The sequence below is a fragment of the Thamnophis elegans genome, chromosome Z (genome assembly GCF_009769535.1).
Source record: "Thamnophis elegans isolate rThaEle1 chromosome Z, rThaEle1.pri, whole genome shotgun sequence".
Taxonomy (NCBI): domain Eukaryota; kingdom Metazoa; phylum Chordata; class Lepidosauria; order Squamata; family Colubridae; genus Thamnophis; species Thamnophis elegans.
The window spans coordinates 37,555,207-37,580,867 of record NC_045558.1 but is presented as its reverse complement, the minus strand read 5'-3'; the positions used below and the strand labels follow the sequence as shown (position 1 = coordinate 37,580,867).

The 25,661-nt window shown below is 35.7% G+C and overlaps 1 protein-coding gene across 1 annotated transcript; it reads left to right on the top strand.

The window, feature by feature from the left end:
• Positions 1-16,843: 16,843 nt before the first annotated feature.
• Positions 16,844-24,152, top strand: AGR2 (anterior gradient 2, protein disulphide isomerase family member). Its single transcript, XM_032237406.1, has 8 exons — positions 16,844-16,900; positions 18,604-18,756; positions 19,694-19,757; positions 20,553-20,605; positions 21,303-21,376; positions 22,408-22,471; positions 22,796-22,879; positions 23,847-24,152. The coding sequence occupies exons 2-8, from the start codon at positions 18,612-18,614 to the stop codon at positions 23,894-23,896; spliced, it is 534 nt and encodes a 177-aa protein (XP_032093297.1). The 5' UTR covers positions 16,844-16,900; positions 18,604-18,611; the 3' UTR covers positions 23,897-24,152.
• The last annotated feature ends 1,509 nt before the right edge of the window (positions 24,153-25,661 follow it).

Here is a 25,661-nt window from a genome sequence, read left to right as displayed (position 1 = left end):
GAGGAGGGGGGAGGCCCGGAGAGGCTGTTGCAACAGCACAGGCCAGCCGCCCAATCCTGGCAGAATGATTAACAGTTAATCCACTCACCGCTCCTCCTCGGGGCCCCAATACAGTTCAATAGGCTCAGATCAAAAGCTCACATCTTTCTAAACATGCCACTCATGCACTATCGCCTCGGCCGCATCCTTGCTGATTTCTTCTTGGATTTCTTGCTTTTCTTTTTCAGTGGTATTGTGTTGGGCTGGGCTTTTACATGTAAGGAAATATGTAGGGAAGAGCTGCTCAATTTTCTACTTGAAGGTTAATGCTAAATAAACGTAAAGAAGATGTAAGGCAGGGAGAAAGCATGAGATAAAAGATGAAATAGTATCTTACTGTTACTTTAGTGCTAGTCATGGGATAATAAGCTCCAGGGAAGATGCTGGGTTAACTCTTCAACACTTAGCCATTGGTGTTCTCCCCTGTACTTTCAGATTCTACAATCACTCCTTTTTTATGGTCAAACTGATCCTGGAAATAGAAGGAATAAAAAGAACTAAAGTTGCAATGTCAAAATAAGTTGTAATATGAATAGGTTATTCATGTATATCCCTGTGTCTATGAGTATGTTGTGTCTATGTAAGAAAGAAACTCTTCACCAAGGGGCCCATTTTTCAGCACCCTGACCCTGAATGATCATTGACATCCAAGCCAATGCGAGCAATGTAGCTATAGCAGCAGTACTCTTACAAAAGAATCCCAGGGTCAACTCCTCCCTGTGCTCAAAAAAACCTCACTGACACTGAAAGATGGTTGGCAATATGAGAGAGGGAAGCTTACGTAGTCCACTAGGCTCTCCTTTCCTGGAGACACTTCTTAGAGGGGAGTAAAGTACCTTTCAAAGTCTGGACAAATCATAAGAACCTCAAGGCCCTAAAGACCCCCCCCCTCAAAAAAAAGCTCTCCTCAAAACAAGTTTGCTGGCACAGTATTTTAAATGGTTCAACTTTGAGCTAAAATACATCTGAGGGGGGAAAGAACTTGCTAGCAGATACATTGTTAAGAAAGCCACAGTTCAATAGGCATAGGGAAGAAGTCATCCACGCAATCCCCCCTCCCAACAGGTGGCTCAAGTCACCACAAGGGGTCAAACCAGATGCCAGAACAACCCTAGGGTGGATCAAATGACAGCGGTACTAAAGGTTGCACTCCCAGCTGACCAGTGGTTTGAAAACAACCAGAACATCTTGATGCTAAGAGAACAGTTAGCTTGGAGAAGTCATATGTTCCTGCCAGACTGAGGCTCCAGGTCCTATAGTGCAGCCATGATTCTTGATTGGCTAGCCATTTTGGATTTCTAAAAACCCTCCACAGCCAGGAGGCAATTCTGGTGGCCCAAGATGAAAGCCGACATGGAAGATTATGTAAAAAGTTGTACTACATATGCAACTATGAAAATAAGGCCAGGAAAAACTCATTGACTTCTCCAGCAAGGGGCCAATCCCTGCCGACTCTGGGAGGAAATTGCTATGGACTTTATAGTTGAACTCCCAGAGAGCTGAGGGAATACTGTCATTTGGACTGTGATTGACTTATTCTGAAGCCCATTTCACTACCTGCTCAGGATTGCCCTTGGCCAGGAAGCTAGCTAAAATGTTTATTAAACAAATCTACCTGGCTATACAGAGTGCCCCGCAGGATTACAATTCACTGCTAAATTCTGAAGGGAGTTCCTGAAGTCCATTGGATTGACCCAGGGACTTAGTTTGGCTTTTCATCTGAGTACGAACAGAGCCATGAAACGTACAAACGCCATGGTAGAGTAATACCTGAGATGCTATGTGGACTATCAACAGGAAAATTGGGCAGACTTTCTACCTTTTGTGGAAATGGCTTACAACAGCATAGCACCACCGGGCTGACCCCCTTTCAAATCACTAATGGCATGGAATTCATCTCTATGCCCGAGTTGCCATGGAAGCCACCATCATTCATGACTTTAGTTGAATGGATGGAGTCACTGAAGCTTGGTTGGGAGAAAACCAAGAAAACACTAGCGGAAGCAGTGGAAGCTGTGGAAGCTTACAAGAAACAAGCATATAAACCCCGATCTCTTCAACCCGCCTTTCGGATGGGAGATTGTGTCTGCCTGTCCTGAAGTTGCCTAACAGTTAAGACCTAGGTTTTTAAGGCCATTTCCCATAGTGAAAATAATTAACCCAGTAACAGTACAACTTAACTTTCTACGCCTATTATGGAAAGTGCATCCAGTTTTCCATAGTAGTTTACTGAAACCTGCTATTAGTTCACAACTGAGACTGCAGAGCTGGCCAGCGCCTAAACCAATGGTAGTGCAAGGCCAAACCCATTATGATGTTAACAAAATTTTGGAAAAATTCTAATTTGCATAGGAGTGGCTGGCAATATATAGTTCATTGGAAGGGGTACCCTTTGTCTGAAGCTATCTGGATTAAAAGCTGGGATGTGAGAACAGATAAGTTAGTGAAACAATTCCATGACAAATTCCCTAATAAGCCAAAGGGGCCTCCTGGAAGTGGGGGAGAAAGAGGTGGTTAGGAACAACTGGACTAACCTCTATTGCTTATCTTGTTTCACGAACTAATCATGAACTGAGGGGTTAGCCTGTCAGCCCTGGAGGCCCTCTTTAACTTTGGATCTTCAGGGCTGCCACACTTGGTGGATGGGTAAGCTGTGAGAAATGGGAGGGGTGGATGGAGACAGTGTGGGGTGTATACCAAAACAACATTTTTCCCTGGGAGTCAAGGACGTTCAGTCTGCACCTGGAAAGGCATGACTGAGAATCAACTACAGTTGGGACAGTCACTTGATTGGACCATGTGATACCCATGTGGATGCAGGGGAAGGGACTTTGACTTTGACTGGGGAAAACCCGGGAGCTTTCAGATTCGGTTTTTCCCAGATGTGCCAATATGACATCTCTAATAAAATTAAGCTTCAAGGAACATGCCTGCCTCAGAGTTTTACTTCTGTTGGGGGTGTTACTTGGAACCATGACACCTATAATGTAATCATAAGTATTAGGTCAAGAAAGCCAAAAATATTATTTTCAATTTGCAAGGACAATAGCACATAGGAAAAAGTATTAGGAAAGGGTACAATTCTAAATGTATTTCTAAGGAATTTTCCATTCACGGAAAGAACCAGGGTTGCATAATAGTTAGAATTCAGCATTGCTGGCAAACTGCCCATAGCAAGGAGTTCAATTCTGACTGAATCCAGGCTGTATCAGCCTTCCATTCTTCCAAGTTTAATAAAATGAGGACCCAGATTGTTGGGAGCAATATGCTGACATGGTAAACTGCTTAGAGAAGATTGTAAAGCACTATGGAGAAATATATAAGTCTAAGTGCTATTGCTATTCAGTACCATTTGAATCAGCATGCAGGATATGGTGTACCAAAAACAGAATACAAGAGTAAGAATTTTTGCAGAAGTGGGTGGATTCTATAGGGACTGCCACACACAGTAGCACATGCCTCTTTGTTCCCTCTCTAGCATTGCCCTTGAGCAGTTAAATCAGTAGTCCTTCTATTTATTTTATTTTATTTTATTTATTGTCAAGTATGTATAAGAAAACAAGTATGACTATGAATATAACATATAAATATATAAGTATGAGCAGGTATAAGTATATACATAGAAATGAGTACAAATAAATGGGAACTGTAGGAAAGGGATGGTACTCACGCTGATGAGTTTATGCATGCCCCCTTACAGCCCTGGGGTGAGATCCACGGTAGACAGTTTAAGGTTAAAGTTTTGGGGGTTACTCCTTCTGCTTGCACAAATAGAGTTTCATGTGCTTGCTCATCTTTCCTGTGGCTTGGTTTCAAACATGCCTCAGCCCGGTAGTTGACCACAGCCCAGGAGTTGGGGACTTTTGAGTTAAATCATTTTTCTTTTAGCCCATTTGTCCCAAACCTCAAATCACAAAACTTTCATATTGAAATTCAGCATTGTTTGCTGGTGAGCTTTCTCCATCTTAGAAATGTATTTCTTCTAAATGGAAATGGAAATGACTAGTTTTGGGAGGAGACTACTTCATCATGCCATCCATGAAAATACCTTATCCTCAGATTCGTACTGAAAATAACTAGAAATAAACTTCATATTTATACAATGTTGATTTATATTACTTCTTTTTTCCTTTAAAAGAAGGAAGGCCGCTATAATAATAAACATAGTATTCACAAAATCTATACTTATTTTCCATAATAAGCTAGCAGGATAATTCCATATTGTTTCAAAATGGTATCAATTTATTGTTTTCTCACTTCATTTCTTTCAACTCGTGAATTTAATATTGACAATTCTTCATATGCCTTTGCTTTTTTTTATTGCTCTCCAGCTCAGGTACCACATTAATTTTTCTTGTACTGCCCATAAATGAAAGAAGGGCCGAGAGAGAGAATTCATACACAATTATGCTTCAGTATCCTTTGTTCTTATCCACAGTATATTTAAGGAAGTGTATCCAGAGAGCTCTTTCTTTGGGAACATCTGGGACTGCCTTCACATTTTCTACTATTTTTTTCTGAATCTTGTTCATCAACCAGAAAGAAACAAATGCACTTTTCCACAAAAATATTTAAGTGTATGTTGATTTTCATGTTGGAACTAGAGTACATTGTTTGCAAGTATCTAATACATTTATTTTAAATACATAAAAGACCACATTTGTCTCATGGATAGAGGTCTTAGTCTAGAATACCAAAAAGAGCTTATTTCAAAAGGATTAAGAGGAAGGATAAATTTAGGTTTCCATCTCCCCATCCCCCCACCCCATGCATGATTTCAATTCTTATCATCCCAACTGCAGGAAAAAACATATTTGAAAGGTGCCAGGTTAGAGGGATCCTGCTTCCTCCTTTCCCAAACAAATGTGTGCACATTGTATCCCTCCAGCATTATCAGAGATAATCTGAACAGGAAGCAAACAGACTTCAGCTATGTAACTTCAAGCATCTGAGTTTCAGAAACTGACGGAACTGGTCTCTGGCCTATATCCGCCTTCAACAAGGAGGGTGGAGGCTTCCTTAAGCAGATGGCAAATGTACAAATGTGTAGAGTTGAATATTTCCCACTGAACAAATATTTGTTTTGTGAGCTGTAACTAAAAGGGAAAAAAAGATTTACCACAAAGACAAAGAATTAGGAACACCTCAGCAGTTAAGCCACAGAAAGAACATGAAATTGGATAAATGTGTTCTTGATTTATGTTTCATTGTTCTAAGGGTTATAACTCTACGTAAGCCTATAAAAGGGCTGTGAAAGGAAAATTCCAATGCTGATGTGTCCTAACTAAGGGATCAGGTTAATGGGTTATATTGCCTTCTTAAAATGGGCATACCATTTTGTAGATAATTTTCAAAGAAAAACCCTGAAAGCTGGCCCCAATTTAAATCTGTTTTACTTAATTCCAACTATTTAGTTAATTTGTATTGAAATAATATTGGGATATTTCTAAATCTTGTGGATATTACTCTGACTAACATACAATTTTACTGGGAATAATAGTCAGAGAGGCCCACACATATTGATAGCTGAGGTACTGGACATTTTCAAAGATAGTCCAGTAGATTTTGTGAATTATTCTTGAATGTGAGGCAAATCTGGCAGTGCAGATAGGAGCAATGATGGTTAGGGAGAGGAAAATGACCATGTTATCAAACAAATCTAGACTTCTTTCAGATACCATAATATGGGCATCATTATTCTGGGGCCATTATGGTTTGCTGCAGAAATACTAGGCCTATCCACTCTCCAACAGTACATCACAATGAACAGTCCTCAATTTTAAAAACTAGACTGGATAATTAATTGTCAAGAAACACCAAGTTTCCCCAAGACAAGTAATATAATCTTCTGGATGATTGCCATAATGTTGTAACAGCATTTACTAAAGTGACTGTTTCCATTCATCACTATAGTGACATGGTTCACATGTCACGATTACCCATTTAGCTGAGTTATGAAAACCACCAAATCAAAATATCTATAATCAACAGATACATTGAATATATTGTGATTTAGTATGATATATGAATCCATTATTTATATTTATTGAAACTAGCTTGCCTGAATGTATTAGGACTGTTCCTCATATGGCAACTCCTATAGTACTTTTTTAAAAGTTGAAATGCAATAGCTAATCTCCATATTATTTCAAAATGGTATGCATTTTAGAGGAATATTATTCTTAATTGCATATCCCTTTCTAGCAAACGTTTATGTGCTGCATAGGGTGCTAACTAAAAAAATGTCTGTATTTTACTGCTGTTCTTTATTATCCTGTTAAGCAATATTTGTCTTTTTGTTTTGTAGTACAAAGAAAAGATACACACATGTAGTAAAGCCAATTTAAAAGTAGGAACTCTCCAAGCTGCTAGTTCTACTAGGGAGAGAAATAGCTCACTGAGGAAATAATATGTACGGTATATATATGTAATCTCATAGTGTGCTCTACCGAAGCATAAAAATATAAAGGCATTAACAAGGTTCTTAAGAAATAAGGAATTATATGTAATAAACTGAGGATAATTCAGGGTTCGCAACTTGGGAGTCCTCCTGGACCCACAGCTGACCTTTGAACACCATTTGTCAGCTGTGACCAGGGGGGCATTTGTCCAGGTTCGCCTGGTGCACCAGTTGCGTCCCTACCTGAACCAGGAGGCCCTCACAACAGTCACTCGTGCCCTTGTGACCTCTAGGCTGGAATACTGCAATGTGCTCTACATGGGGCTGCCCTTGAAGAGCATTCGGCGACTTCAGCTAGTCCAGAATGCGGCCGCGCGAGCGATCGTGGGTGCACCTCGCTTCACCCACGTAACACCTATCCTCCGCGAGCTGCACTGGCTGCCTGTTGATCTCCGGGTGCGCTTCAAGGTGCTACTTATCACCTATAAAGCCCTTCATGGTAGTGGACCTGGGTACTTGAGAGACCGCCTACTGCCAATTACCTCCACTAGACCGATACGATCGCATCGATTAGGCCTCCTCCGAATACCATCTTCCAGCCAGTGCAGACTGGCAACTACCCGGAGGAGAGCCTTCTCGGTGGCTGCTCCGACCCTCTGGAACGAACTCCCCGTGGAGATTCGGACCCTCACCACCCTCCAGTCCTTCCGCACTGCTTTAAAGATCTGGCTATCCCGGCTGGCCTGGGGTTAAGATTCTAACCCCACCCGAATTGTGTGACTGTTGTGTTTTCTTTTAATATGTTGTACTGTCTTCATGTCGGAAAATTGTTTGTCCTCCCCCCCCCTTTTTGAACTGTGAGCCGCCCTGAGTCCCCCCAGGGAAAAGGGCCGCATACAAATAAAGGGAAATGAAAATGAAATGAAATAATTGCATCTTGCAAATACCCTTGGAATTGAGCTAAAAGATAGACTAACCAAACTTTGAATTAAAGCTGATAGTTTCAGGGTGAGGTGACAGGCAAGAAGAATATATCTAAACTGCAAACATTTCACTCTATGATAGGAATGGAAAACTTTAATTCTTCAGGTGTTTGGCTGTATTTGGCTATCTGGTAGCTGTGAAGAAAGAGAAAAATGGATGTTCTTTGTTTTATTTGTATCTCATCTTTTCTGCAAGGAGTTTTCGGCAGCATCCCCTACTTCATTTTATCTTCACACATGTTGGAACCATAGCTACAGGTTTAATGTTAATTTACTGACCACTAGGAGCATTAGGAGTAGTAGATAGAGCATTGTCTCGATCCACCTGCCTCTTTTTGCCTTTGTCAGATATCTAAGAACATTTGCCTAAGCCTTTCTCCAACTATAAAGATTGAAAATGCAAGGTGCAAGCTTTCCATTGACATGCATTAAAAATTTAATACAGATAACATCTGGGACTAGCAATTGTTAAGCAAAGCAATTGCTAAATGACACTCATGTGACTGTGACTACTTATGATTTTATTTCAGCTTTCCTTTATTGTATAGTGTTACAAGGATACAACCCCAAGGGTGTCATAGAGACCCCAGTGACAGAACTGGAGAATCCCCCTCAATTTTACCTAAAATATGCCTACAACAGCAATGTTGAGATAAATTATTTTTAAAAATAATGATTCAATCATTATTCAATCCCAATACTCACTCAGTGAGTATTGTGGGTAAGCTTAAATCTGACCATAATGTAACATTCTGAAATCAATTCAGTAGATTCTCTGCTTAGCAAAGAAAATAACCTGTGATCGTGGTAAACTTTTCTGAACTTGCAGAAACCTTTTTTTAATTTTTAAATTTAAGACACAAATTGGTATTTGGAAGGAATGTGCAAAGCCCTACCCTCTGATCAATCTCATGTGTAAAACCAGTTCTGCAAGACAGGTAACCTATACTTTCAGACCATTCATCCAGAATTTTTTTTGAAAGTCTTTTCCTCCTTATATACACATAAGGAAGAAGCAGGCAAAAAAAATCTATGCAAAAAACTCAGATCATATTCAGTGACAAGCTAATGGTAAGAAAGAAAAGGAAGATTCTGAGGAGGAAGGAGGATTCATTTATATGAAGCTTCCATCTTTTTGAACTGTGCCATCGCCCTACAATTACAGAACATCATCCTAATGTAAAAAGCTGCTGTCATTTTCATTTTTGCCCTGCTGAGGCATTTCATATAAGTTTTTTCTCATTACTTCTTTCAACTAGTTTATGAAAGAAGGGTTCTTGATACAAGTTTAAGGGAAAATAGCTAACAATACAAGTAATCTCAACTTATGACAAGTCACTTACTGACTATTCGCTTTATAATTTAATAATGTAATGTGATTGCATTTGGGGCACTTGTTAACTGGCTAACATTTATAGCCATTTTGCAATATCCTGCAGTCACATTACTGCATTTTTCAACATTTTTGCCTGTTTCTGATGTTTATTTCTGGCAAAAAAAATAACACCATTCATTAGGTAAAATGGATTCACTTAACAACTACTATGTTTGTTTAATGACCACCAGAAGATAATAAAGATAATAAAGTCAGATCTAGTTATATGATGACCGATTTAATAACCATAAGAATTTATGACTTTAATTCTAGGCTCAATTTTACAGTTGCAATTTGAGGACTACCTATATGGCAGCTTCTTCATTCATTTTTCCATTCCATTCCTACATCCTGCAGGTATGGGGAAATCCTCTGGCTAGTATCCTGGAAAATCATAGTCAATGATAACAGTCCTATGATAGAAATAACAGTGTTCTAATTCAGAATACAACTTCTTGTTTTTCTTTGAATTTGAATACACCTTTATTATATTTGAAGTTTTTATATTTTGTAGTAAATTCTACTCTCTGAAAATGTACAGCAAAATAAAAGTACTGTAAATAAATACATTTGGTTAGTTATAGCAAAGTGAGCTTTTGGTTATGTTCATATTTAAAATGCTAGTTACAAACCTAGTAGCCACATTTATATAACATCATAAATTTGGTAAGTTTTGATTAAATATGTACAGAATTTACCATTCCAGGAAGTAAAAATTCCAGAAACCTCTATAATGTTCTGTTTCTTATCTGGACCACATTAATCCTAATATTTCAGGTGAATTGTTTGTTCTTTGTCCAAGTTTGAAGTGAACATTAATACCTAATAAGCTGCAAAACCAGCCAGCATAGCTGGATCAACATGATCCTGAAAAGAAATACTGTAGAGTATTCATTTTGCACGTACCTGGTTTTGATCTTGCTTTTTATTCCTTTCAAGGTTATCAGACATTTGTTTAATTGTGGTTCATCTTATTTCATGATCTCAGAAAATGAAACACACTTTTTAAAAAGTGGTTTTCTTTAATGGTTTCTTGCTGTTGTTTTTAAACTCTTCCTCTCCCCTAACATACTTCCCTGTAAAGTAGTTTGGACTTGAGAATGACTGGCTCAAAGTCATTTCATTCAACTTCCATGGCTGAAGATTTGAACTTGGATCTCTTTAAGTCCAGTACAATACTGTTACTCTTGGTGCTGTTGGTAATTTCAGTTATAATGTACAAAATGTGAAAGCAGCAGCAATGCATGTAACTTTTGAGATTGTAACAAGGGAACAGCCTTTTCTTTTAAACAGGTTAGCTCCCTTGCTAACTTCATATTAGAGAATCAAGTTCCTATTATATATAGCAGCAATATGTTGATATTGAAGGCCATATTCACAATGCAGTCACTTCTTTGCAGCTGTTTTGTGGAAGATTATGAAATGGCAAATTGAATTTGCCATTTCATAATGGCAATTATGCCATTATAATTATGAATTGGCTTATCTCTTAATGTAATATATTCACACTGAACTGATAGAGTAAGCAGTTAACTTCGACTTCTAATACTGTACAGAGATTACAATGATACATAAGTAATTTCAGCACAGTTGAAATACCAAAGAAATAGGTTTTTTTCAGTTTTGTAAGTAACCAATGAGCAGGAACTGAATACAATTTTGATCCTGGAAATTTGTGCCAACTTCTTGTTTCTATGCACACTTCGTTGCCTAAGACACTTTCAGAAGGTGAGATATTTTAAGTTAATAATTTATTTTGTCCTAAGGGAAAAGACAAATAGGAAGCTCAAGTTAATTTCAAAAACTGGAATGCATTAACAAGTATTTCCCACTGCTCCATCCCATATTTTTGACTCAGTTTGTTCTAACAAGTCTCCTTTGCCAATAGGACTGTTATCCACAGGGTGATCCTGTGAACTATTTTGTTGCATGTTGCATGTGAAATTAACAAATTGAACAATAGATTGTACTGTCTGCAAAGTGTCCTTTCTTTGCTATTGATACATAGGCAGATCTTTCTTCTAGTCCAGTGGTAATCAACCTGGTCCCTATCGCCCACTAGTGGGCATTCCAGCTTTCATGGTGGGCAGTAGGGGTTTTCTCCGATAGAAGCATTTTCCTTTTTTTAATTTAATTGATTTTTTTAAAAAAATTCAGAGCATTATTTAAAAACATTTTCATTAGGTTTTCATAAAATTCCCTGTGACAATTTAAATTTCTGAAAACATACTATTTGTATCGCCCGTGCATAAGTTTAGTTCACATTACATAAGTGAAACTAAATGGCGCTATAGTGCGACCGCAAACAAAAGAGCCTTGTCCCAGAATAGCTAGTGCATCTCCCCCACTACCACCCAGCTGTAACAGACAAGCAGAGCTGGTAGCCGGAGGCCCCCCCACCCCAAAGTTACTTCCCTACTTTATAAATCACTATTACTGTGGAACCTGTGAGCGGTTAGAAAATTTTACTAATAACAGAGATACAAAAGTGGGCGGTAGGTATAAAAAGGTTGACTACTCCTGTTCTAGTCTGTTGGCCAATATATTGTTCTTCAGATTTGTTGACATAATTAGATTAGAACCTTAACTGACTCTTCTGTTTATTGTTATATTTCAATTAGTGTTCCATCAGTTCCATAGTCTCACATTTTGATTGGAATGCTCATATAGCTTCATATTCTAGTATTAAAGATTCTTTAAGTAAGGAATATCTTTTAGGGCAGGGGTATCAAACTCGTGGTGTCATATCATCACATGACATATCGTGACTTTCCCTCCTTTCGCTAAAATGGGGGTGGGGTGGCCATCACATGACACATTCAGCCTGTGGGCTGCAAGTTTGACACCCCTGCCCTAGGGTATCTTTTAAAATCTTTTCCATTTTTGAAATAATAAATGTTGTTATAATATTGTTTCTTCTTTCATTTAATATTCTATGAAATTCTTTGTTGAGATTTTATCTGAGAGATATTTGTTCTCATTGGATTTGTTTTCTCTTCCCTTCTTAGAAATTTCAATTATTTGCTAATATTCTGTCTCCCTCTTATAGCCAATTGAGGAAAACAGCAACCAATCACATTTTACAGTATGATTTAAAGAAACAAATATAGCATTTTTACATGGTTTATATATTGCCAACCCAACCGTTAGATAATATTCCTATCAGTTCTCTTGGCAAAATATGAGAGGGGTTTACCATTGTCTTCTCCCGTGTGGACGCCATCAAATTCCATTAAAATAATTAGAGGTTACATTTATTATAAACAAGATAATGCCCTCTTTATTTCAACAGGTTTATTCAAAGTATATTGAAGTCTGGATTCAAATCAGTGTGTACATATTCTAGCTAGGCCCTAGATAAGAAGAGGAAAATATTCCAAACTAAAATATAAAGATGAAAAAAGCAAGAAAGAATAGCAGAATGACTGAGTTGGAAGGAACCCTTCCAAGTCCAGCCCTGTAATCAAGCAATAAATCATATCCCATTTCAGACAAATAGTTCTCCAATCTCTTATTAAAAATCTCCGGTGTTGGAGCACCCAGAACCTCTGGAGGAAGTCATCCATTTTAGGATTAACTCTTCTTTAATTCAAAAGTTAGGTTCCTTCTTAACTGTAGTTAACCGAAGAGATTTGTTCTATGGTGTGCTTTCTTCCATTTATTAATTTCTGTCCCATGTAGATACAGGCCTATCTGACTGACTTCCTCTCCCTTTGGAAACCTGATGAGATGTTCAGATCTATAGGAGAGACCCTTTTGAAGATGTCCCACCTGGCAGAACCTTTTTTTTCTGACACACAAGAAAGGGTTTTCTCCTGTATCACATCTAGTATGCAATGCACTGTTTCTGGAATTGTATTTAGTCCTATTTTCACAGTTTTTAGATAAGCAGATGATCTTATGTTATTGAAATAATGTTTGCACCATTTTACCTTACATTTGTAATTATTATAGTTATTGCTATCTGTCTTGAGAAATTACTTGAATAGGACTCCGTAGAGTATGTTTAGTAGGATATGAGCAGAAAATCAGGGTATGAATCAAATCAATCAAAAACACATAACACATAACAAAAACACATAAACAAATAACTATTTTCCATTTTTGATAGATACTAATATAGCTGGTGACAAAACTGTAACTTTGGGGGGATGTAATCTCTTATTCCTTTTTCTGTAGGGAAATGTTATCAAATTATATTTATTTTTAGGATGTATAATTTACACATAGCTCTGCCACTTGAAACTTCATTGTCTATATAAATATGGTATGGGACAAAGGCAGATAATTTCAACAATTAAAATAAGGAGAACATCAAAACTTGCTGCCCATAACAGAATTCACGATATGGAAACTTTGAAGAATAATCAAATTGTGCTGATAACTGAAGAAAAACAGAAAATGTTGTAATTGTAGGGAATATATTAAAATTCTGCAATCCACATTTTCAGAAAAAAAAGGCAAACTCACAACTAGGTCCAAATCTTGAGAAAGTTTAAATTCCCACCTTACAAAAATCATTTATCTTGAAAGAAAATGCATGCCTATATTAAAATACAATATAGGACTATCTTAGATATCACAGGAGATGAGAGCTATCTAGCAAAACTCAGAAAGATGACTAGGCTTAATAAATAATGTATGTGTCATTATTTATTTTTAGGGCTAGGTCATACAGTGATAGTACAGCAAAACTAATGCATCGTCAGAGCTAAACACAACAGGATTTACTATTGAAATTACGTACACATCATCAAGTGAAATTTCTAGAGTGGATAAAATAAATATGACAAATGTTTAATTGTTTGGGAATATTGATCAAATTAACCTTATCCTTTAACTAGAATTATTAAAGTTATATTAAATAGAAGGAATATATGAGCTGTGCCCTTAGATGACCTCAATTCTGAATTTCAAGACTAAAACAGGTTGCTACATGGAATTCATGAACATCTACATTCATTGACTAAAGAAGAAAAGTTTGGATCAGAACCATTGTCCTAGTTCCAGACACCTTGATTCCAGTAGAGAGTAGTTTCATCTTAATAGATCCTATGTGCAAATCTTCTGTGATCATAAACATACCCTATGCAACAAGGAGCTGAAAAACCTTGGCTCTCCAAACTTCTAATTTGGTTTTCTCTTTATGTATGCATGTATCTATATATGTGTGTGTGTGTATGTATGTATGTATATATGTATGTATGTATGTATGTATGTATGTATGTATGTATGTATGTATGTATTATTCTTCAGCATGATTGGACAAAGACTGTCTCACAACTATCCAATGTAATTTCCAACTCCATCTTTCATCACATTCATAGTATATGGCTATGTCAGCAGTGCAGAATATAGTGCCATTAGCATACTGCTAATACCACACTGTGAGGAAAAGAAGATGAAACTGTCAACTAAAATGAAGTATATTGATGTCAAACGTATTTCTAATACAAATTATTTGACTTTGTGTTTTTATCTTTTTGAAATTAATATGCACATAAATAAATAATCTTGATTTTATTAATATTTAACCATCATTCATTCATTATGAATATCTATTACATTGTTTTCCTGCTAATTCCAAACAATTGGCATTCAGAGCAGCATGAGCATCTACAAAAACTATTTATTCTTCCAGAATAAAATGTATTACATGGACTGGTTTCTGTTGAAAAAGGAACAACTAAATATAATCATACCATATGAATTAATGCTGCATTTTGAATACCACATATCTTATAACTCAGTGTTTTTTCCTGAAAAGAAGCATAGCTATCCAATAAACAGGAACTTATTTTAACAGTTTAAAATCTATGTTTATATAGGTCTATAAAGTTATACATAGTTTAAAATCTATATAAATATGCAAAATAAATTCCAAAATGGTCTAGTGATGTACATATATAGAACACTTTACTTATTCTATTCCACTCTATACATTTGAATATGAGAGTCAATGATCTGGTAATTAAGGCACCAGGCTATAAAGCAAGATACCATACTGTAAAATCCTGTCACAGACAGCTGGACGACTTTGGATCAGTCATTTTCTCACATCCCATCCCAGCCCACAGTATTGTTGTTGTGGAGAAAATAAAAAAAGGAAAATTTGTTGGATATGTTTGTTGCCTTGAGTTATTTATAAAAATAATAAAGGTGATATACAAATAAATAAAATCACAAACTTGGTTGGTTGGTTGGTTGGTTAGCTAGCTGATTGGTTGTGCTGTGACATTTCAGAATATTGTGTTCAGTACCCCATGTTTAAGTTCAGCACAATTTAGCATGTTGTATAACAATTTAACACAGTTTAGCTGAGAGGCTGCTTTTTATATCAAACTGGGTGACAATTTACCTTTGGTTTAGTTTTTTTATATTTTATCAACTAGCTCCATTCATAAAACCACCTTATAGTGAGAGATCAAGTTATGGTATTGCCTCTTGTCTCCAGGAAATGTAGGGAGGGGGGAAACTTAATGGTATAATTTGATCATCTCAGGACAAAGATACAGGAGTGGGGGATTTTTTAGCTGATATTGACAGATGATAGCAGCTTCATCATATACAACAGGAGTAAGTAAAGAGTAAAGTAGCACCCCACAAAGCCTTAGGCTTGATTTCTATTAAGAACATCTGGAACTGGACAGGAAAAAGGGAAAGAATCACAAAAGTCTCCCATTTCCAAATCCCTGAGCCAGCTCAGGAGGTCATGAAGGTATTGCTAAAAAATTAAGGAGCGTATGAATGGATGTACTACAGTCATACAGAGCCTAGCGAATGTCAAATGAGATCAATATTGTCTCAGGGCTATGACATGGCCTAGTCCAAATTGAAAAGGGCTGAAATAATCAATTTCTTTTGGAGCTATAAGGTGATCGTTTTCTCAACAAACCTCCCAGCAGTAGTGGAACAAAGCTGGCTGGAGAATTGTGGGAATTGAAGTTCATACATTTTCAAGTTCACCACTGTATGTATCCAACCATATGCTCCCTCACTGGAGGCCTTTGTACAACTAGGAGGGACATGGATCTAAAACACACAATGGCAAATGTACAACTAAAGGGAAAACTGATTAAGCACTAATCAAATTAGTTGCAATGAAAAGTAAATAGACTGGCAAAAGAATAGTGGTGATCCTAACATGATCAAAAAAGCTTGCTAGGAAAAAAGGTTTACCATAATGAAATACCAATGTTTTGTTGTGGTATTGTACAAAAGGAACAAAGGAACAAAGACATATGGAGCAAACCGTATATCAGAGCGAATATGCAACTTTTCCATAGATAGTTTGTATGCTTGTAATAGCGAAAATGCAATGATTCTTCACAATTTTTTCTTAATCTAGAACATTTAGTTTGGTATATGTTAGTTATAATTATTATTAATTTTTTATCTTACTTTTTAAAGTGAACATACTTAATACTCTGGCCTACTCTTTTCCCAGAAGCAATAACCCTGTGAAATGAGGCTGAGAAAGAATAATTTTTAAATGTGCTGGCTCAAGGTCACTCACCAGCTTTCATTCCTAAGGCAGGCTTTTCTTCACAGTTTCCTAGTTACTAGGCCAGCACTTAATCACTACACTAAACTGGCTTTCTAGTTATGGAACAGCCTTATTCCAGGCAATAACATACAGATATTAAGGTCCATTCTGGTTTGTACCTGAAAGGTAATCAAATAATCAGCTTCATATTTTCAAAAAATATATAGGCCTTTGTCTTGGCAAAAAGGCTGCTCCAATCAGATATGGACAAATCAGCCTTTGGTCAAATTGGAAGTCTCCATTTACACTTATTGTACTAGATTTGGCCTGGTGCCAAGTATGTTTGTTGAACAACTCACATAAACTCAACATTCTAGTTTTCTATAATAATTGTTTAATAAACCGAAGGACAAAATGACACAACATTGTTTGAAAAATTCCTTGCTAATACTTTTCTACTTTTTAATTTTTTCTTATAAAAGCAGGATTCAAATACCAGCCTTGTGGGTGGGATCAGGTGCACCCAGGTACATAAATAGGCATTCCACACCTTTTTTGTTCACATTGAAATTGAAAGCTCTTCAGCTGTTGCTCTAAGAAGCAAGAGAGCAGGAAAGGTAAGGTTATTGCTGCTTGCGTAGCAAAGGGCCTATTAAAATTCTTTTATTCTTGTGAATCAAGTTACTTATTAATCAGCATGGTAACAAGTACTGCAGAGATGATGATATTTAGATAATCCTGATATTCATTTTGACAGGGGGGGAAATCCATTTTAAACAACTTTGCAAGTACACAACATATTTCTACAGCCAAGATACATTATTTTCTGTTATTTGCTTTCTCCTTGTAATATGCCAAAGTCCTTCCTTTACTGTGTTTTGATTTCCTGTTGGCAAAGACAAATCCATTTACTTTCTTTTAAGGCTCGACTTGTTTTTGAAAGGGAATGACTTCTGTGTTGCACAAAATTGAAGTTTTATATCTTTTTATCTTTCTTAGAAAGCTTGGAGAAAAAGAGGATTTTTCTCTATACAATTTCCCCCCATTTTCTTTCTATTTGTGCTTTTCTCACTATTACCATCAATCATTCACTCTCCAAACTCCCACTATCCATTCAGCCTAACCATAGACCATGCTGGCTATTCATGATGGGACTGCCTTATAAAAATGTCATGGTAGCATACCCTAAAAACACTCAGGTAGACATAGATAGATAGACACGTGTGCACACACACTCACATACACTGTCTATTTTTAATTCTCCCATAGGTTCAAAAATTAGATACAAGAGCTTGGCATCCTACATTTACCTTATTCCTCCTTCCAACCATCCCCATTTTGATTTTTCTGATATATGCGCTATTATACTATAGTTATGTCATTAAGAGTTTAGTCCAAGACTTGCTTATTCAAAGTTAAAAACGACTATTTGTAGCAATGTTGTCTCCTAAAAAAATAACAACGATCCTAACATATCTGGAGTCAGTTCTGTATTGTAATTAAATCTACTTACAAGTTACTGAATTGGACCTAGATGTGATCGTGGCTAGATCTAAGGCAATATTTCAGATACCTAGATTTCAAAAGGATTTTCATTCACTGTACATGACTTGTTCCTGTAAAGCTTGTAATGAATATTATTGTGGATTCTACACTAGAAATACATTGAATTTAAAAAAATCCTGACTTTTACATTCTTGTTTTAAGTGTATATAAGCTTTACTACAGAGATTTCAAGTGGTAATGTCAAAATACAATTCTCTAGACTGCAAATATCTAGTTTTTTCTGTACTTTGTGGCTACTATCCAATGATTATTCGGATTTTTGCAACTCTTAGTATATATCATACAAAGCCACAATGCATTTTGCTGTTAGCTTAGTATAACTAGTGAACTCAACATTTAATAAATGGTTAAGAAAACTTAATCTTAGAGTGAATCTCAGTTTAGGGTGATGCATGAATCAAATCTGTAGTTAAAGTGTACAACTCACTAGTTGTGAGTATTCTTTTGAAGCTTTCAAACTCTATTCCCCAATAGGTACAAGGAAGGAAGGAAGCTCATTTAAGTTCAGCAGTGTTCAGCTCCAGGGAAATACACATAGACTTCTGTTGTAAATTTGCCTGGGTAATCAGTTCCTCTCTAAATAGAGAAATTATATAGCAGTGCATGAGATTTAAATCTTTTCTTTCTTATGTTTTGTTACTATTGTTGTTTTCTTTCTTATGTTTTATTACTATTGTTCTTTTCTTGTAGTATTTTGTCCCATTGCTTTTCAAGTATACCCAGACTAGTATTTTTGCTTTGTTTTGCTCCTTAGCTTTAACAATGCAAAAAAACATAGTCAACATCCTGATTTTGGTTCTTGCTGTCTTGAATACCCTGGCTAAAGAAACTACTACTAAAGATGGAAGAAAAGACCCAAAAGAACCCAAAGAGACCCATCCTAAACTTCCACAGACTCTTTCAAGAGGTAAAGCTGTATATTTTATACCAATCATCTCAGTTGTTAATCATGCCTGCTTATTTTTAGGAAGTGATTTCTAAAATTATTTATCACAATTATTTTACTTCAAATAATTTTCAACAGACAGAATATTATGTAATTTAAAATCATTTTTAAAAAATCCAACATGCCTAACAAATGTTAGACCAGGGGATAGGCAGTTTACAACATTGTTTTTCAACCTTGGCAACTTTAAAATATGTAGACTTCAGTTCCCAGAATTGCCTAGTCTACATATCTTAAAGTTGCTGAAGTTGAGAAACACTGATCTACAACATGGAAAGAATCATATGTCTCAGTGTGGACAATGTAAAATAGAAATAAAGCAATTCCAAGGATCTAATGACTAATGGAATATGATCTGAGGAGTATATAGCTATTTATACATATCTACTTGAAAGTAAGTTCCATTAAGTTTAATAATTAATTGAATTAATTGAATAATTTGCTATTGGCTAGAACTGGTAGGAACTGGAGCATGTGATCCAAGGGTAGTGTTTGCCAATCTTGACAACTTTAAGATGTGTCAATTCCCAGAATGCCAAAGAAAAGTAGATACTGCACAAACAGTATCCTTTAAAAATGAATTCAAGTATTAATCATATGATCTGTATGAAGAGGGGGATTAACAGCCTTTACAGATAATAATTATTAGAAGCTAATAATTCACTCCATGCTTATGAGCTTTTGAATTCACATTAAGAACTGAATTCAAATAAATGCTTGCTATTAATCCATATCATAAAATATAGTTCCCTAAAACATGGGGAAATGCTTGGATTAAGAAGTGTATTGTGCAATAGATCTACTACAATGTTTGTTCTGATTTGAATGAAGTTATATATTTATGACTTCTTCAACAATGACATACTTAAACTAAATTTCATTTGTCATTTATCTTCAGGCTGGGGTGATCAATTAATCTGGACTCAGACTTATGAAGAAGCTCTTTTTAAATCCAGAACAAGGTAAATTAATCTCTTCTGCAAGTCTTACTCGTTGATTTATGAAAAATAATTTGACTTCTGAGACATTGATAAAATATTTCAATTTATTTTAGCATATTTCAACAAATGATACTGCACATTTCCATTATATCACTGTCTCTTTCCTTGTTTACTCTTTTTCAATCTTATGGAAAAGAATTTAATTTCATTTTATTCCACCTGGAAAGATAAGAACAATTTAGGGAAATTCTTATGGGTAGGTTGCCATATGATCTTGCCCTAACCTTTCTTTCTTTCTTCCTTTATTTTACAATATAATCACCATTACAGCAGTTTTCAGCTTTCCTGGATTTCTATATTTCAGTTAAATCCAAGAAAATTACATCATGAGGAAATTCCTCTTGTAGAGCTTCTATGGATCACAAAGCAACAGGAAATAGACTTCACAGTAAGAGACAAAAGTGATTAAACAGCACTATAGAACTTACCGCTTTTCATTTAAACAGTAAAGTCATCTCACAAAACCACAAAAGAAATGCTAAAGAAGTCCTAAAGCACTATAGGAATGAGATAGAAATGCAGAAATATCTTTTGCAGGAGAATAAATTTAGGAAAAAAAAATATTTCAGCACTATGATAAAAAGTAAGCACAGATCCCTTCAAAGACACATTCTAATTCTCATTTCCACCATCAACATAATTCATTGGCTATGCCAACTACACTGATGGAAATTGTAGGCCAATACAATGGGACATGCTTAATTTAGAGAATTTAGCTAACTGAAGTTGTATCATGGACCACTTTTTCTTTTACAGCAACAAGCCAATAATGATCATCCACCACTTAGAAGAGTGCCCTCATAGTCAAGGTACTGTTGTTTCTAACAAATGAAAAGTGCATCCAATCTAGCAAAATTAATTACTTCCTTGCATCAGAAGGTTTTTTGTAAATCACCTGAAAAACCAAACTGTTTTAACTTAGTAATTAAAAGATGAAAAACATAACTAATTTGAATAAAAGGTTTTGTAGCAGCCATGGTAATTAGAAATGAAGTGTTATGATTTATAAAGAACAATGTTAATCCTATTCATATGTATATATAAAAGAAAAGAAATTCAAATTTTAAAATCCAAACACAATTATTGTGATATAGAAAAGTATTTTTCTTTAAATCATTTTTATGCTTCATTTTTATAGTATCATAAGTGTGTGATTTTGAGTCAGTTTTTGACTGAATTTGTCCCTGCAGTTTTCTTTGTAATATTTCAGAAGTGGTTTGCCATTGCCTTCTTCCTAGGGCTGAGAATGAGTGACTGGCCCAGGGCGATCCAGCTAGAGGCTGTGCCTAATGCAAATCTAGAACTCATAGTCTTCCAATTTATAACCTGATGTCTAAACCACTACAAAATTGGTTCTCCTCTGTAGTATATTTTTTCATTTTATATTGAGATACACCAGACGTTAATACAGTTTACAAGTTTGGCCTGATTTGTACTATCAATTGATATAACATTTTTCTATATATATATTTAAAAATAGCGTTTATAATTCTTGCTCTGTTTTAGCACTGAAGAAGGTATTTGCTGAACACAAAGAAATACAGAAATTAGCATCAAGCTTTGTTCTTCTTAATATTATTGTAAGTTTTCAGGTGATGTTTGAATTATATCTGGATATAATTTTGCACAAGGCATTTTACCAAAATGAAAATGAGCTGCAAATAATTTGAGAAAATGGAAGCTATTATTTTATTAAAATTTGCAAGCACATAATTTACCTTGATTTTCTGAGTTAAGAATTCAGTTCAAAAATTATATTAATAAATGACAGTCTTACAGTAATTCACAATATGCATTTTTAGTAATATTGTTGCTTACATGAATACTTATAGGAAAATATGATCAACACATGAGGTGACAGTCTCAACTTTCTTCAATTGCTATTGTTGGTTATATTGGCTGGAGGATTATGGTAGCTGCGTGGCACGACAAAACCGCGCTCCACTAAAGCGCGCCCGATTGAACCGCGTCGCTGACGTCATCAGCAGGGCGACAACAGCGACCGCGGAGAAAAAAGGGAGCTTTAAATAGCGCTTTGAAAGCAAGCCGATTCACGTTAAGGTAAGGGTTAGGTTTAGGGTTAAGGTTAGGGTTAGGTTAAGGGTTAGGGTTAGGTTTAGGGTTAGGTTAAGCGTTAGGGTTATGTTTAGGGTTAGGTTAAGGGTTAGCGTTAGGTTTAGCGTTAGGTTAAGGGTTAGGTTTAGGGTTAGGTTTAGGATTAGGTTTAGGGGGGTTAGGTTTAGGGGTTAATTTTAGCTTTAGCGTTCGCAGCGTGCTTTTTTCGTCGCGCTGTGATGACGTCAGCTACGCGGTTTCGTCAAGCGCGCTTTAGTCGAACGCGGTTTTGTGGTGGAACCTGGTAGCTGAAGTTGGTTGAAGAATATGGAGATTTATCCACAGCATCAAGTTGATCTAAACTGTTCTATCTTGAATATCCTGAAATTATAATTCTGTGAATTTTGTGCAACATTGCAAAAGTTGTACCTTGTCCTTCTCTACCAAATCTTTAACTATATTGAAGAGAGGTATTTTTTGTTGGAATGAGAAACAGACACAGGGATTTCAGCTTAAATGAGAGGAATATCAACATCTTTTTTCCCCCTAATTCTAGTATGAAACTTCAGATAAACATCTTGCACCAGATGGTCAATATGTGCCCAGAATTGTGTTTGTAGGTGAGTCTTTAGAAGTTGAAAATATTTACTTGAAAAACTGGTATCTAGCTAATAAAAATAGTCTTAACAAATATTTATTATGCAAACAAAATTTGTTCACTATTTAGTATGAATGTAGAAAAACTAGAAAGAAGAATCAGAGACAGGGATTATCATTTGCAAAGTATTTCTCCAACCTGATATCATCTGAATGTTTTGACACCATATTCTTCAGCATACACAAGTTCATAATATAGCTCTAATTATGAATTTGTACTTCAGATGTTGATAGGAAAAATATGAACGGCTAGTTTATAGACTGTTTCCATCTTTCCTTGTCTCTAGATCCTTCGCTGACTATTAGAGCAGATATTACTGGAAGATATTCCAACCGTCTATATGCTTATGAGCCTCAAGATGCTCCACTGTGTGAGTAATCTGTCTTTCATTTCACAGCTTTCAGCAGATTTAACAAACGAAAATCCAGTAACTTAAGATATGAGCAAATATTTGAATACACCACTATAATTTATCATCAAAAAACATCCATTTATTTGATATCATTTCCTTTCATGTGTTATAAGTGAAAGCCAGCTGAAATATTTTGTCCTGAGAGTTTAGCCATGTTTCATATTTTTTATGACTCTATGTTATACATTGGCCGGCACTGGTGATTGACTGGCACTGGTGATAGACAACATCTGTGCATCATGGTCCATATTAGACCCTGTGTGGATCTTGAGTGTTACACTGACCATTGTGGAATTGTAGCCATTTCCCATTTTGGGAGTTGGATAAAGTTTCTGAACTGCCATCATATCATATCAGAAACAAGTGACAGTTTGGTTTAGTGGTTAAAGAACTGGATTAGAAAAAGAGACATTCTGTTCTTCCATTAATCACAGAAGGTGGTTGGGTAACTTTGGGCCAGTTCACTCTTTCAGCCCAATCTAATGTATTGTGGACAATATAGGAAGAGGAGTGTATACTCTCTTGAATTATACAAAATAAAAGAGGGATATAAATCTGAAGAATAAATAAAGATGCCCAATTGCCCATGAAGTGTGCTGGACTTTAGGGAATCTCTGAACTACCTTTTTTTTTAATCTTACCAACACAGTGCACAAATTACTAAAAAAGTCACAAATCATTCCTAGATAAAGCATTTGTATTTGAGAAAAACTAAGAGTAGCTCATCAGAATTAATACAATCCAATTTAAGCAAGTTATGAATCTGATTTTGTACCATAAACATGCTGTGAATGGTCATGTGTGGTTTTTATTTTTGCAGCTTGTTTAATTCAAACAATTCAAACTGGTATATATAAAATTGTTTAACAGCACATGATGTATTGTTTTCTTAAAAAAATAATGACTCCAAGTTATTTATTCCTAGTGTATTCAAATATGCAGAAAGCTCTGAATCTGCTAAAGACAGAATTGTGAAGAAAGAAAAATGACCTAATCTCAGATCTTCTGCACCCGACAGTCCAAATATGCTTAGTTTTCTCCCCCAAATGAAAGCAGCCTGGACTTTGGATTTGCATAGGGTATAGTTTTCTAACATGCTACTTTTTAATATCAAAACTATGCTATAAATATTCATTTGTAATGTTATGACATTGTATTGATTGCTTTTATAAAATAATACTAATGTATGCTAAATCATGATTTAAAAATAAATCGACATTACATCTTTACCAAAAAAGAGTCTTCCTGTCATTTTTTAAACATCCATCTGTCAGTTTCTTAGACAAAAGCAATGCACAGGTAAAATATCTGAAAGACATGAGTATGAAAATCAGAAAATGTATAAAATTATAAATGCCAAAGTGTACTTGAATCATTGTAGGTGTCCTCAGTCTGGGTGAGAAAGGTTTTTATCTGAAAATATGAAATTCAATACCTATCAATGCAATGTACCAAAAATTGTGCTTTGACTGGCTTTTGCAAACCATTTCTATTATGAGGAATAGACACATGAATTTAAATAACTAAGTGAAGTGAAACAGGTATTTTCCATCCATCTGTGAAGCCATTGCCTGAATGCTTCAGTCTCAATTTACCTAAAATCTTTTGAATAGTTAATGGTTGACTTGCTATTTATATTACACATTGAAATGTATAAGCAAAAAACCCTGTAACTGAAGCATGGTCATCTATTAAATATTAGCCTAATGTGTTTAAGTATTAATGCTGTTAATTCCCTTTCCACAATCATTGGATCCAGGCAGAATAGCAATCTTCCAATTAATGCACAAATGAAATTGGTCAGTCTACTGGCAAAGTCAGTTTGCCAGAAATACAGAAAAAAAACTATTTTTATGTACATAAAAAGTTCATATATATTTTAGCACAGCATGCTGAATAACACATAAATATCACATAAAACATACTAGTTTATTTAACAATCTAAACTATAACATATTGTGAAATACAATATATAACAGTAGCTCACAGTTGTGTGGCACATTATGCTAAACGGAAGAACACTTTAGGCTCCCAGGCCTCTTTCTAGGACACCCAATTATAACTATTCATCATGATTAGTAAATATTGGCTCTGGAATATTGAAAATGAATAAAAAACATTAGTTCTCTAGAAAAATAATACAAAATGGAACCTCTCCTGCAGTTCCATTTCTATTACTCCTTTGTTGTTTCATTCCCTGAAAGAAAATTGGGAACACAAATAGGTGAGAAGGAAACTCACACTTTGACAGCTTTCATGTCACTTCTGAATCAAAATCAGGGTTTTATGCTTCCAAACAAATGGAAAATGCTAGTAGGCCAATTGTTACTAAGGCTTCTGCCATTCCAAAGAAGATAACCAACCCATGAATATTTGTGGTTTATTATTTACCCTGCCTCACATGGCAATAAAACACAATTGCTTCACAAGCTACATTGACTCCAAATAGATGTCTGGGTGTGATTCAAATAGTGGTTATCATTTTCAAGTCCTAAATGACATAGGTCCAGGTATTTTGTGCGATTAGCTTTTCCTAGCTATTCTGTTTGTCTCACCAGGACAGGACGGGACAGGACAGAACAGAACAACAGAGTTGGCAGGAATCTTGGAGATCTTCTAATCCAACACCCTCTCAACATGAAAACCTATACCATTTCAAATTGTTGTCCAATCTCTTTTAAATTTCCAGTGATGGAACACCCACAACCTTTGAAGGCAATATTTCATCAGGTCCAACAAT